This window comes from Petaurus breviceps, unplaced genomic scaffold (assembly GCF_028583685.1).
Source record: "Petaurus breviceps papuanus isolate PSGF00001 unplaced genomic scaffold, PetGlider_PUasm1.0 126, whole genome shotgun sequence".
In the NCBI taxonomy this organism is placed as follows: Eukaryota; Metazoa; Chordata; class Mammalia; order Diprotodontia; family Petauridae; genus Petaurus; species Petaurus breviceps.
In genome coordinates this window covers 42,061,641-42,077,498 of record NW_027185655.1, presented here as the reverse complement: position 1 = coordinate 42,077,498, position 15,858 = coordinate 42,061,641, and the positions used below count along the sequence as shown (strand labels likewise).

General features: G+C 38.0%; 1 protein-coding gene across 6 annotated transcripts in view; it reads left to right on the top strand.

The window, feature by feature from the left end:
* The first annotated feature begins 3,235 nt into the window (after positions 1-3,235).
* CAMK2D (calcium/calmodulin dependent protein kinase II delta) overlaps positions 3,236-15,858 on the top strand; it is a 363,589-nt gene continuing 350,966 nt past the window's right edge. For all 6 annotated transcript variants that reach the window (XM_069095418.1, XM_069095453.1, XM_069095444.1 and 3 more), the window contains exons 1-2: positions 3,236-4,144; positions 5,761-5,855. In XM_069095418.1, the coding sequence (XP_068951519.1) occupies positions 4,077-4,144; positions 5,761-5,855 (163 nt within the window). In that variant the 5' untranslated portion in view covers positions 3,236-4,076. The remainder of the gene's footprint in view (positions 4,145-5,760; positions 5,856-15,858) is intronic.

Genomic DNA, 15,858 nt, shown 5'->3' with positions numbered 1-15,858 from the left:
AGTGCAGCTCTTTGACTGAATTCAAACTTCACATAACAAGTCTCCTTAATAAAAGGATTTATTCTGTAAAACTTAGACTCAGTCAAAAGGCCTGCCCTTAGGACCTAGAGGGCCACACATGGCTTCAAGGCTGAAGGTTTCCCACTCCTGGCTTAGACTAATGTGATATGGAAATTGTTCACATTTTCCTACCATCCTTGTATAGCATAAGTAAAATGTTTATCTTTTATAGTGCAATACAAACCTCATAGTCTTTTAAAATCACTGAAGTTTAAGGAGCTGAGAAAAATGATGTCATTGTATAGGTTTCTTAAATTGTACACTTTTTAAAAGTTACATTTCTTGGTCAAGTTGTAAGACCTAAAAAGTATTCCTTTTAATTATTACTTTAAAACCTTTTTGTTTGTATTAATGTTTCATTAAGTGATATACATGGAAGTCAAAGAGGCTATTTAAAAAATATTTTACTTGAATTAGTTATATGATTGGTTGATTTCATTTCACATCCTATATATGGACTTAATTCCCTCCATCTTCTTTAGTTTTAATTATGTTTTCATTTCTTAGCATTATATTTTAATACACTGATCTTGTGTTTGATTTTTTAGCATGGAACGTAAAGCACAAACTATTTTATGGTTATGGGGATTTTTGTTTAAAGTGGGAGTTTTTATATTTTGCAAAATTAATGGTATGTTGGTTTACTGAGTTGGAACACCAAATTGTTAGGCAAACCAATTTAAGCAATGTTTATTCAGTATTGCCAGTTATTACTAAGGCACTGTGCTCGTTACTGGGAATGCAGAAGTGGGAACAACATAGTCCCTGCTCTCGAAAACCTTATAGCGTTGTAGTGGAGACATACCAATGTACAGAGATAAATATAATACAAAGTTGAGTGTGATGGGGTCAAGGAAGACAGCTGGACAGTGGTCTAAGATAAAGATGTTAAAAAGACTATAAGGTAGAAGCAAAGTGGCATCTGAGTTTTGTCTTAGTCAATCAACCATCAAGCATTTATGAACTTGGGTCAGGTATTGGGTCAGGCAACTTTGCTAAGGGTCTCTCTTCCTCAAAGAAAGAGATGTATTTGAATGAGCAGTGAATTAAGGGGAGATTGCATTCGAGGTATCAGTGATTGCCTTATAAATGATAAGAGAGGGGCAGAGTTAAGGAATGTTGGGTCACCCGGATTAGTTTGAACGGCGTCTGAAGGGAAATAATATGAAATAAGACTGAGAAGACAAACTGGAGTCAGATCATGAAGGTGTATAAATGTTGTATTAATTATATTTGTAATCACCAGGAAGTCCCTGAAGATTTTTTTAATATGACATAGACATGTTTAAGTAATGATGACAATATGACATTTCTAGAGCACTCTAAGGTTTGCAAAATATTGATATATTTTGTTATTGATATATTAGTTCAACTATTGTGATATCATTGTGACTAAGCAGAGAGCAATTGATTGGGATTTTCTTGTTTGGGCAACCAAGTTTCTGTGTGGGTAAAGCATTTCATCTCTCCTGCCTCAGTAACTGCCTGGCAAACAAGATTGGACCAAATGATCTCTTTACAGCTATTAATTTTTATGACTGAGTTACATTTATAGTTACATTCATAGCATGAAGTTACAAGGATGGTTGTTGTGGCTGAGGACTTTTCCACAATCTGAACTGAAGTAACAGAAAGGAATTGTTTACAAAATGACCACTTCCCTTTGTTTGGTTCTCATTCCCTTTGAATTTGCAATTGCCACATTTACTATGGAGTGAAAGAGCTAGGAAGGGAAATCCAGAAATCATTTAGCCCACTTGACTTAAATTGTAGTTACTATGCTAATTATTGGTTTGCGTTAATTAAATGTCTGATACATATGCATCAATGTCTTCATTTGCATGCATGCTGAGCTAGAATGTGTTAATCGAACGAATCTGAATACATGCATATCAAATATTCATTTGTGTAATACACGTTAAGTGCTGCTATCTCTCCAGATACTTGAGTACACAAGCACACATAACCGCCCTACCTTTTTTTTTTCTCCTTTGCAAATCGAAACAGGCTGGACAAGTTCATGTGATGCAAATGACGTCAGCCTCCATTCGGTCCCGTGATAGACAGACAACCTTCCTTACTCTACCCCACCCCTCCCCTCTGCCACAAAAACAGATTGATCTCGCGAGAAACCTGGGCGCCCCGCGCCAGACCTTCCCGTGAGGACCGGGAGTTACCCGGGAGAAAGGGAAAAGGTGCGGCAGAGCTGGGGTTGCGCGTGAATTCTTTGTTCACACGTCTGCTTGAAGCCCAGGGGCTTTGATGCACGCTCAAATCCAAAGCTTCGGTGTGAGAAGCAGTGGAGGAGGTGGAGACATAGTGTCTGCACCTGCACCTTTAAGAGTGGCCGGGGGAGCCCGGAGACAGGCGTCCCCTGGGCTCGTGGAAAGCGGGAGAACAACTTCCTGGCTGGGGCGTGGGAGCGAGCCCCGCGCAGCATCCCAGCAGCTGCCGCCGCGATCGCTTCTGCAGCCCAGGCGGCTTCTGAACGAACTACCGCCTCCGGCTGGCTTCGAGCTGGAAAGCTGGGATGCAAAACGCTCCCGACTGGGTCCGCACCCAAACACTAGTGTAACTGAGGAGCCCGTTCCCCCCACCCCCGGGGAGATCCTGCGGGAAAACTAGCCGTGCTATAGTCAGACTCCGAATGCGCACGGGAAAAATGAGCCACTCTGCGCCCCCTGGGACCATGGTTCAGGGGCAATGTGCACGGCCTCCACGCGCCTCTGGCCAGTCTGTGGATTTATTTCCTTCTGGCTGGGCCAGACGATGCACACCCCCGCCTGGGGCCTTCCTAGGGCTAAAGGGGTAACTGGACTGTTTGGCTGGTTATCTTTGCTCTGCCTGCCCCTCCCGGTATTTTGAGCCCATTCCCTTTCTCCTCGGTTTGTCTGTGGGTTTCTCTATTCGGATCTGTTTGCAGAGACCCTGTTCCCGAGTACCTCTCTCCTCCCCAGACCAGCTCAAATTGTGTGTGTGACCCCGTCTTTAATCTTTTTGCAGACTGCCTGGGTATACCCCTCCTCCTCTCGAGCGCGCGCACACACACACACACACACACACACACACACACACACACACACACATTGCGTGCTGAGAGGGTTGTGTCGCTAGAGGGAGATGTGGGACAGAGAAAAGGGGGGGAAAGGAGGAGGGTGGCCCCGCAGTAGCTCGAGGAGGGGCTGGGGGACAGCAGAGAAGCTGAAGCTTCTCCTGAGCTGAACTGTGCTCGCCCTGCTACTGCCCAGCCCGGGTGCCCAGCGCGCTCGGAGCAGTGCCTCCTTTCTTCATTCTCAGAGAGCTGCATAGGTGCCCCAGCTGCCCGGCGGCTGTCACTGTCGGGGCGGGGAAGGGGAGGGGAAGCCGGGCAGAAGAGCCGAGCTTCCCATTGCTCGGGCGCTCCTTCGCGCACACCCACCCACCCACTGGAGTGGAGAGACTGAGGCTGCTGACAGCTGCAACTGGACTGGAGTTCGCTCCTTCGGGCTTTTCTTCCTTCCCCTGCCCCCTCCCCACTCCACTCCACCCCCTCTCCACCCTTGCACTCCCTTCCCTCCGCCTTTATTCCTTCTTGTCCCCAGTTCATATCATTTCGCAACTGCTCGCCTCCTGCCCCGTGGCTGGCTGAGTTTTTTTTTTTTTTTTTCCCCCCCCCCCCCCCCCCAATTCCTGGCACCTCTTCTATAATACTTTCCCCCCTCCTCCAATTGGGGAGTGGGGGTGGGAGAGAGGGAGGGTGGAGCGTCCACAGCCGGAGAAGAAAAAGAAGGAAGAGGGAGCAGAAGGATTATACGATTGTGGAGAGGGGACCCCACGGCACCCTTTCTTTCCCATTACACCCTTCCAGCCTTGCCTCCCCTTCCCCTCCAAGTCCCGATCCAGCCACTTTCGGACCAGAAAAGTGAAGGAAGACGCCTCGGGGGTGATAGCGACACGGGGGCCAGTCCCAGGCAAGCAGCAGCACCTCCCGTCCCGTCTCATCCTCCTCCCTCCTCGACAGGAGCCAGCCCGGACCTATGATGGCTTCAACTACAACCTGCACCAGGTTCACGGACGAGTATCAGCTTTTCGAGGAGCTTGGAAAGTAAGCGTCCATGCCTGGCATCTGCGGGTCCCCTTTCCTGCAGAGGGCGAGTCGTATTATCCCCGACCCAGCAGTCCTTACCGTTAGGGGGTCGTGGGAGTTTAGAAAGGGGGAAGTGGGTCGGGGAAAGAGGCTGGCATGACAGCTGGGCAAAAGGTACTGATCCTTAGGGTGAGGGCGGGGGAGTAGAGATAGAAGACCACCAGGCTGTGACCAAGGCTGATAATCCCACCCACCCTCCTTCCCTACTCCCATTTGTGCAAGAGTGATCCTTGCAGTTGTAGCTGTCATCCTTTGGAGTGTGTATGTGCTTGTGAAAGGCAGGAAATGAGAACCCATGTAAAATGCAACATAGATCATGTTTTCTGTAAATAGAGATGCCTCCAGGGTTTACCGGCGTGTCTGCTCAGTGATACACGTACGGATGAGAACCTCACTGACACAGATGGTGCCATATTTATTGATGCCGAAAGTTCAAGTTGGCGTTCAGTCTTATTTCGTATCCAGTAGTTCTGTCAAAGGAGACAGCAGCCCAGTGGAACATATATACCTATATACTAACCCTCTACACCTTTCAGCTATTTTAGGGGGAAAACTTTCTGGGATTTATTAACGTCACACCATTCTTCCCAGGATATAGATAGTCTCTCCTAAGAGGATTAATTTAAATGTGCATAGAGGAAAAAACGCTATGGAAAGGGAAGTGTCCTGTTTTGTGTGTGAATGTGTGTGTGTTGAAGATTATATAGAGATATATAGATACACATATACACACAGTGATAAAAATGCTTGACAATTTTAAGGAAGAGGGAGAAAGATGGGAATGAGGGAGCCAGCCACAGCATCACCCCCAAATGAAATCTATTCTCGTTCATATCTACAGTTTGATCTATTACTTAGAGAAGGGGTGTGTGCATATATGTTTGTTGGTGGCTGATGAAGGCAAATAAAAGGAAATGTAATTTTATTGTGTAAGTGTATTTATTGAATATGATACTCTTACACTGAGTGGTGCTGCACATACACATATACATATATACACATACACATGTACATACACACCATGGAGAATGTTAGGCAGTTTATTAAGAGCCTTTTTTTTTTAACCAAGGCATAAAGAAATCATTATGCCAGGATTCATTAACCCACACAAATATGCTCAATATTTATATCTCACTAAGAACAATTATCATATTTATAGAGTTAGAGATACACTCATTATTTCTCCCCTACCAAAATAAATGGGCAGCAGATTTTGGCTCTCTCTTATTCCAGCTCTGTGCAGTGTTTTCTCTGGGCATTTGGTGCTACTGTGTGAGCAGATATTGTAGAGTGTGTTCAAATTCCTTGTGCAAACAAGATCCGTTACAATTGGCAGCCCCTTTTATTTTGTTGTCTAATGATATGGTGCTCTCCCTGTTAAATCCTAATCACTATTATATTCTTGAAAATTAAGAAAGGGCTAGGTTGCCAATTGGAAGTGTTCTTTTTGGGGCTACTTCTATTGATAATGTGGAAAGCCACTAAAATCACTGAAAGCACTCAGATTATTAGATCCCATTTATTGAATATCAGAGCCTGGTTGTATTGATACTTTGCTGATTATTGGTTTTCAGGGGGGCATTCTCAGTGGTAAGAAGATGCATGAAAATCCCTACAGGACAAGAATATGCTGCCAAAATTATCAACACCAAAAAGCTTTCTGCTAGGGGTGGGTATTTTCAATCATTTTTTTAAATCTCTCTCTCTCTCTCTCTCTCTCTCTCTCTCTCTCTCTCTCTTTCTCTCTCTCTGTGTCTCTCTCTCTTGATTGCTTTAAATGATCAGTCTTGTATGTAAATATGTGCTGTGGTTACAGTGGAATTAAATTCTAATTGTTTGATATATTTATATGCATTTCCTATCCCTAAAAAAGTATTTATTTATTTATTTATTTATTTATATATTTATAAATAATTTGGCAGATTAAGCCACTTATGGTTGGCATGTTTAATACCATAATGACTAAAGATTCTTGTGGTTGGTGTCATCCCATATTCAATGGCATGAGTAATGGAACTATTCTAAAGTAAATAAATGCCACTACAAGGATTTTGCCTTTAGCTTTAGTGTAAAATAACTTTGAATACAGCCCTGGGATTAAAAAAAAAAGTCACATGATTCTCATGGTCCTTTTTGCTTTTGAGGAGAAAAAACAGAAAAAATTCAGCTCAGTTGAATCATGATCTTTTAGTGAAATTAGATTTAAACTTAATTCAGCAAGTCATATTTAATACCAGTGACCTTGAGAAGAAAAGACATAACACATGCCTATGTCTAACACAAAATGATTGACTATTATGGGCTAGGCAGGATTTTGATGTTTTTTAATGTTCTCTGAAGGACTATACTTTTTCCTTAGATATGAGTGCTTCTTATAAATCTTAGTACATGCTATCCATGTGGTTTGTATCTGAACAGATCATTTATAAACATAATTAGACATAACTGGAAAATGTTTATTATCGAGGGACTAATAGGCCTCATGGCGATCTTATTTATCTAATGGCACAGGCATGCTAGCTTATTTGAACTGAAATGTTTGGCATTGCCAATTATGGTACATTTTTCTACAGTATTTTTGTGGGAACTTTTGTTGATGAGCATGAAAATGAATGAACAGTGTCAGGAAGTAAAATCATCTTTGTGGACTGGACAATTTTTAAAAGTGGAAATTAAAAAAAAAAACATCTCTTGAAGGCAGAGTTTACTCATTTTTTCTTGAGTTTGAAAGTATTGCTTCCACTTAACAGTTAGTTTGTCTTCATGTGACTGGCTATCAATCAGCCTAACTGTGATTGGAGGTCTTTTCTTTTCTGCTTTGGTGTGGAATTCTGCATTTAAAATGTGCTTACTGCTAAAGAAGTTGGGAATCATTTTAAAGGGGTTTCCCCCCTCATTATTCCACCTGACACTCCTCAGTTAACAGTGATTCTGAGGAACACCCACACTCAGAAGCCCTTTACACATTAGAGATCTGTTAGAAGATGCACTGGGCCGTGTGAGGCAGGAATAAATAGAAGGTGAAATATGTTCAGATGCATTTCTCCCCTCTAAATAGGTTTAAAACTAATGAAAAATAGTTGACAAATCTGTTAGATTTTCAAAAAGTGATAGGAATGATCAATTTTGAAACTCTTCAGGTTTACTCCTCCTTCCCATCTTTATAAAGGAGATAGGTAAGGAGACTCTTGTCTATCTCCATACGAACAGTATGTAAAGCAAAATATTTTACCAGAAAATCCTCCAATGACTTCAAGTCTGTATAAATTGAGTCAGAATTATTGATCATGGGCATTAGGAGTAAATTACCTAACTCTAGTAATTTCTCCCAGGATCTATGGTAACCTGCTCCAGAGTTTGGGGCATAGCATCCTACATATACAACCTTGTGGAATGTATTCCTTCTCTGGCATGGCAAATTCTTAAAGCCTCATCTCCTCCAGTTAGCTAATATTATTGAGACCTAATCATTCTAACTACACCAGTTACTCTTGGTAAAAAAAGCAAAGCAAAACAAAAAAACAAGAAAAAAAAATTGAAGCAGGACTCAGAAGCCCTTAATTCTAGTCTTAGACTGAGTTTACCAGCTGTATAATCTTGGGCAAGTTATTTAATCTCTATTTCTCATTTGTAAAAGCTGGTAGAATATCCACTGTTCACAAGAGAAATACATGAGATTTTACACACACACACACACACACACACTCACACACACATACATATAGATGTATGAAAAAAGTTTTAACTGCTATAAATTTAAAGTATTATCATTATTATTATAATTATTGTCATTATTATGGTTATTAGGATCAACTGCTTAATTTTACAAGTTTGAAGAAATTGAGACCCAGATAAGACTTGTCCAAATTACTTCTACCTCCCTAAAATATATATTTTTTCTTATCTCTATGCCTACTGCTTTTGATTATACCATGTGTGTGCATATATTGATCAGTATACTTATTCAGTCTTTATGTTAAATAGTAAACTCCATAGTAGGAAAGCTTATGTTTTCTCTATCCTTCAGAACTCTCCACAGTCTTTAAATGATGTTGTCCTTGACCAAATGTGGTTCATTAAATGGTTCTCTAAAATGACTATTGGATATCCATGGGTGTGTAATTTACTTGAAAAGACGGACTTGCGACAGGTGGAATAATCAATCTCAGTGAAGACTATGTAATGTGCTTTTAAAAATCTTTTGTCTTTGAAAAAAGTTTCCGGTTTCCTGATAGGATACAGATAGATCTAAAGATGTGTTTCTATTTAAATTTTTCTTTTTGATATCTATTAATTAGCTAAAGGAAGCAGTAGTATGTTACAGTGCAAAGAACTTTGAATTTAGAGTCAGAGATCCTGAGTTCCAATCCAGTCTCACATATTTGCCTAGGTGATCCTGTTAAATTACTTAAAATTTTTTGTCTTTTTTCCTTTATCTCTTAAATTAGTAGTTTGAACTGGATAGCCCTTTAATATCCTTTTTCTTCTAAACCAGTGATCTACGGTCCCATGCTTTGTGGTCTTAAAACAAAACAAACAAACAAAAGTCCTCTTCAAGTAATGTTATCTTTGCCAGTCTGTGATACTTTAATGGGTTCATCTCCCTCCCCTCCCCACTGCCCAAGCTTCTGTCTCATGTATTATTTGAAATATTTTGGTTTTGTGAACCTATGTCTTAGGTTTCTTTATTTTTAAGATCAGAGAAGGACTGCAAAATTCACCACTACAACTGAAAAGGAAAATTCTTTATTGTCAGTAAATCGAACCAATAGAACAGAAAGGGATAGGGGGGAAGTTAGCAAAGTTCCTGCACCTATTTACAAAAGCAGCTGTATTGTCACCCAGGCAGAATTCTCTGCACCTAGTTTTTAGCGGGACCGTTCAAAGATTTCTAGCAGGCCGTTACACTTCCTCTCAGCTGTTAGTCATGCACACCATATATGGAGACTGTTAGGGTATCAAAGACATTCTTTTGCTCTTATGTTAAAGTGCACATTGGTAATGCGCTGATTATACAGCACAGAGCAGGTATGACACTTAAGTTTGCTATTTTGAAACAGAAAAAAAGTACTTAGACTTTACTCATCACAAACATACAGAATATTGTAAAATATAATACATCCACCTTCAAAAGGCTCTTTTTATTTTATATAACTGATGTTTAGTGATTGAGTGATAATAGGATTTTAGTTCATACAAAGAGACATGTTAAGCAGAAACCATATCATTTTAGTATAGAAATTAAGTTAATGATGCTAGTTGACATTTACAAAAAGCCTTATAAATATATATAAGCATTAACTCATTTGATCCTTAATCTAACTTGTAGAATTAGGTACACTAGTTACTATTATCCCCATTATACAGATTAAGAAACTGTTTCTTAGAGACTTGGTAACTTGACCATGGTCACATGTAAATACCAGTGGTAGTATTCAAGTTTAGTTCTTTCTAGACTCTGTGTCCAATGAACTTTCTATTATACCACATTCTCTCTTATTTTAGGTATATTCCCAGGATTATCATTCTAAGTAATGAATAATGTAAAGTCACATAGGTCCCATATAATGCTTGCAGGGACCCTTCAAAATCAAACACACAATATAAGATTTATATAAAACAGTCTGTTACGTTTATATTCATCCTGTAGTACTAGTGTTATAACATTGTCTATTTCTTTATTTTTCATAAATGATACATAACAAACTCCCTTAGAAGAAAGCTATTAACATTAACATTAGAGAAACTTAGTGTATTTACTATTACTTAAAACAGTATGCCATTAGTTCAAGCTTAGCTGTTCTTAAAAATATTCTGTAGAGATATTATAAATATGTTCCTTCTAATTATAGTTGACATGTATATATACAGAGAGATATAGCCTACGTATTTAAAATGTCAAAGCTTCTTATTTGTTCTTAATGCCCTTTTTCCAAGGTACATTTGTAACCCTTTTGCGGTGACAAAACTAATCTTTCTGGGATTTCTTGCTGGCCAATTACTCAGAAGCATTGCTATAACTTTCTCACCTTTTTGTTTGACTTGCATTAGTAATGATAGAATTGGTTTTTATGTAAGTGAATCAAGTGTCTTGCTAATACGTTTTTAAGAATTAGCCAATTTAGATTTTCATTAAATTTTTGGTTCCCATTTTTTTTTTAAACTTTCTCGCTTAGTTGTGCTTTCAAAGAAAATTTGTCAGTAGTTTTAATTGACATGTGAGGATTTTCCAGCTATCCACCATTTTCCTCCAGGGTTGCAAGGGGAGGGATAGAGTGAGAGTTCCCTTGATAAGGTAATTACATTCTGGTACTTTTGTGCATTTTGCCCACATTTGATCACATATGAATTAAATACATTTTGATATTAGATGTGATTACTTCTCTCTCCCATTTTGTTGAGTTTTATCACTGCTCAATTTCTTGATAATAGTACTTATGATGAAAGTAAGTTTTGAATAAATGTATCAGTGATATTGAAAATTAGTAGAGTTAAGAGAATGGCAATATTTAATTGTCAGGTTATTGGTAAATACATAGAATTTTTGTTTATTTTGTTTATTACCTACCATTATTGAATAAAGTAGAACATAAATATTACATGGAGTATGTGAATATCAATTATTTCAATGAGAAATTAGTGACTAGGCATGAGATTGACAGTGTCTGGCATCATGACAAACCTGTTGTCTTTGCATAGTGCTTTTCAACTGAAATATTGATTTAGCATTTTTATTTTAAAAGTATAATTTATTAATGACCACTTATGAGACCTTTTAATTAATGAGCATAAATTATCACTAAGCACTTATTAGAATTTTAAATTTTTTTCATTTGTTAGGAAGCCTCTATTTCACTTTAGAATCTTGTTGATATCTACAAAGCTAAAGTTTCTTAGCATATGCATTTTCCAATTCAGTTTATATTGTAGGCTCTGGCTGTGACTTTGCCTTCCTTATACATTGTGCCTCTCTACTTTACTTGGTATGGCACATTTCATATAGCGAATGCTATGGAAACATTTGGGCAACTGGCTAAAAAAATGGGCACCTTGGAAGCTGCATAAATTTTCTCAGGCCCCTTGGGCATCATTGAGGAAGTTGTACTCCAGTGCATACAAGTAAGTGTTAGGCCAGATATAACATGGGGCTTTGGATTCTGAGGCAGGCTAAAGTAGTTAGTTACATGAAGAAATGGATGGAGGACTGGGTCTGGAGTTGGCGGGTTCAGACTCAGATACTTAGCTGTGTGATTGTGGGCAAGTCATTTAACCTCTGTTTGCCCCCTTTTCCCCAACTGTAAAATGGGGGCAATTGCATCTTCCTTTCAGGATCAAATGTGTTATTATGTGTAAAGTACTTAGCCCACTGCCTACCACCTAGTAGAAGTTATTTAAATGCTTATTCTCCTCCCTTTCCTCTCCCAAATTCAAGAACAACATTAATAACACAAAAATAAGAGAACTTTGAAATATTTTTTTAAATTGAAACTGTTTCAATCTATCCTATAGTTTAAGAGAAAGAATGTGATTGTGCAACAATATGATCTGAACAAAATTTATTCTTTGCGTCTAAAAATGTATGACATATTATATCAACAGATCACGTTTTATTGAAAAAGAGAAATAATTTCTGCAAAGACTCCTCAACAAGTTGATTGACCCCAAACCTGATACTAAAAGCAATAATAATAAGCAGGTGGCCAGAATCTTACACCAGAAGGTCACTACCACTTCGTAAACTAAAGGACACCAAAAGATCCTTGAGGATTACCATAAAGACTTCAAATTATAAATGCAGATCCCTTCACCACTAGTAGCCTTTAGAATTCAGCAAACTCTACTAGAACTGGAACATTATTATGCCAGCCAAAATTGTTACCCATTGCTTAAGAAAAGATGTCACTTTCCTGAATTCCCATAACCTGCAATCTACTTGAAACAAATAGCTTTCAAAATATAGATGCAAAGGAAAAAATCAGTCATACTGTTTACTACTGGACCTTTCTCAAAGATGAACCCACAGATAAGTTTATATCCTAGTACTTTTGTTCATTTAGTAAAACAAAACAAAGCCCCAAGCAATCATTTTGTCCACCTGAGCAATGTCTGGTGAACATTAAATACAAAGAGAACAATGATAGGATAAAAACCTGTATCGGGATGATTTCTATTTGAATTCTACCAAATCTAAGATAGAAAAATAGGGACAATAACAATGATGGATAGTGGGGTGATATTTACTGCTACCTCTCTATAACCTTTCTGAAATTTCAAGTAAGAAGGGGATCGTTGTCATAGATTTCAAAATACTCTTGTTTTTTTTCTGCCCCTGTGTGCTCAAGGATTATGGGGTAAATGAAAGGTTGGAAGATTCTTGATACGTAATTTACACATTGTACTGCAACAATAGTTTTCCTTTTATATTGTTGATAAGGCTCTATGTTGTATTTGAACAAATACTTCGTGTTCGTTTTTGATCAATATTCTTCTGTTACGTCAACTGAAAATGGATACACACCTCTAATGAGTAAATGGAAGGTTTAATTCTCCAAGGGTCTACTAGTTTTACTTGATGCATTTTCTTCAGTAAGAGAATCACATAGGCAGTCTGTGGGCAGACAGATCTCTCCAAATTGTCTATGAGGAAAACTCACCGAATCATATAATCATTCCTTGATTATTCTTCTGCCCCTGTGGCCAGAATTTTTCATTATATTTTTTCTTTTCATGAGGATCACCAGGAGGAGCCTTGTGGAATTATAGTCCTGCTTCTTATCCTCTACCCATTCACTTGCCTACCACTCCCTGTGGAAACCCCAGCTTAAGAAAAAGGGACATGATAGCAACAGGTACTTGATCTTTCAGAATCCAGCCAATAATTGACCATAAAAATGACCCAAATTTGAAATATACAGTTATCCTCCAAAGACTAGTACAGTTTTAAGCTTCTGAAACTTAAGACTTTAGGGATGCTCTCTATGTTTTCTTTATTTTTCAAGGTTGTCTAGCTTATGTACAAATTTAATCTAGCAATGATTTTTACAGTAGTGTTTCAATTAATTATAAAAGCATCATACTCATAATTAAATTATAAATGTATTTTCTTACACTTTAAGGGTTTTTTCCCCTTCCAAAATTATTTAAAATAGTTTAGGTACTGATGACTTAGTAAAACAATATTACATTTACTAGCATTTAAAGTGAATATCTATGTAATATTTTAAACATGAAGGGGTTTTTTTGCATTTTAAATAATAGTTTTTGAAAGCTGTCTGAAAGTTTTATTTAATATGTTTGTGTATGAAAATAATACCTGGAGTGATAGATGGCAGATGCTGAACTAATGAAAATAGAGCATTCAGATATTAACTTTTAAATTTATAAGACAGCTATGTGAACTATAGATATGTAGTCACATGGTATGATGGAAAGAATCTTGGTCTGGAAGTTCATGGAGTCTGGAAATTAGTAGTTCTGTGACCTTGGACAAATAACTTGCCCTGTCCAAACCTCAGTTTTACAATTGTCAAATGGGAATGTAACCCTTATGCTTCCCTCTTCACAGGGTGTTATAAGGAAAGTTTTTCTTACAAACCTTTATAACCAATTTGAGTTATAATAATTGTTATTATGAATGAAATGAATGTCCAGAGGTGTGTCTGTTATGATTGAAATTAAGGTAAACTGAGGCACAAAACTCTGAGCACAATCAATTTATTAGAAAACAATGAATTTTCCAATAAAAACTCTTAACCTCTTCAGCCAACTAAGACCCTGAATGAGGGCTGACAGATTATTTTTATGGACATAAGGAAGAACATCCCCAAATTAAAAGATAGCATTATAGATGGGGGAAACAGTACAACTGGTTATGAAGTCAGAAGCGTCATGTGTGGGAGACGATATGGTTGGCTGCAAATTTGGAGTTCAGGGCTAGCAACAACCTCTCCTTCCATCTTGTCACTATGGAAAGCTCATTGATGGTGTCTACCTGTGTGACCAGTTAGTGTCACAGTGATAACAGACCAGATTTTCTTGAAGGACAGACAGTAGTACAGAGATAACAGACCAGATTCTTTGTCATCCACCTACACCCTTCAAGGATAGCAGATTTCCTTGACACAAGAATAGAACAGTGATTATCAGGAAAGTTGAATTTCTAAACTTAACTCAGAGACGAATGAAATATGGCTTAGGTAGTATACAAAATGTCCATAGTGATATAAAATTAAATAAATTACGGAATAGCATCAATTTGATTTTTTTCAATTTTTAAGTTTTAATTCTGATATTTATGAGCTTTGTAACCTTGGGTAAGTCATTTCATCTTTTCCGTGATTTGGTTTTCTCATTATGAAAATGGGAATGAAAATGTTTACATAACTTAAAATATAATTTCTTACTCATGGATTATTTCAATTTTGGAGGGGTGGCAACAATTCACTTTTATGACCTGTGTGCCATTCAGCACCACTCCATGGCCATATCATGACTCTTTGATGTCATATCCCCATTGTCTTTAATTGAACACTATATAGGCATCAGTAAACACATCTATTATTTTTCAATGAGATAATCTTCCTTAGATATTCTAAACAGAAGCATCAAACTTCCTGTCAACTAAGCTCCCAGGTAGAGCAAACCAGATTAAACCGTAATTTGTAAAATGTTAAAATAAATACAAGTATGGCACAACATAATGTTAATTTCTGTTTTTTTTTTTTTTTTTGAGCCATTATGTGGCCAGCAAGGATCTGTTTCTATTTGAGTTTGATACCACTGAAGGATCCATAATTTCATGGGTCATGATCCCTTCTACCTTCCTACATGTAGCTCACAGCCCATCTGTATTTTATTATATGTTCAGTTCTTGGTCATGTCTAGGGGGTGCGGAGGCAGGTACTTCAAGAGCCAATTGTTAAATTTTCAGTATGAGTATTTATACTTTGGAAAGTGGCAAACACTACAAATCAGGGCTTAGTTTATGATTTCATTGATTGTCTAGACTTAAGAAAATGATGAAGAAATATATCAAACTTTAAATGTGTTTTGTGGATGTTCAAAGAGTTTGTTACTCGATATTTACCAGCACACCCCTGCCCATATCCTTCCATAAATCCTCCGTAAAGGAACTACAGCATGTATTCACAGCCTTGTTCTAGGTGTTTTTGTTTTGGTTTTCCAGATTTGGAACCTTTAGTGGTCATCAAACCTCCCGTTGAAGGGCTACATTCTTTGGGAGATTTTACCTGATTTCCTTTGGTTGTTAATGTCTCATCCTCTGATCAACTTAAAAAAAACTTTGTCTTGTATTTACTTACCTGTGAATACATTTTATCCCTCTAGTAGAATGCTAGAATGTTTACTCCTTACAGGTAAAGTCAGGAACTATCCCCAGTCAATCCTTTTCTTTGTCTCTGTCTCTCTCCTCTTCCTCCCCCCCCACTTTCTGTTTGTGTATATACATACATGTACATATATATACAGTGCATGTATCCACATATATGCATGTTGTACATATGGACTGCATACCTCTATCCATATGTGTGCATACACATATAATATGTATGCACATATACGTGCAAATAGATTTAGATATACAGATATAGAAATATCCTAAGCACCTAGGATACAGCCTTGCTACTTGACTGAATTTTGTAACAATACTTGAA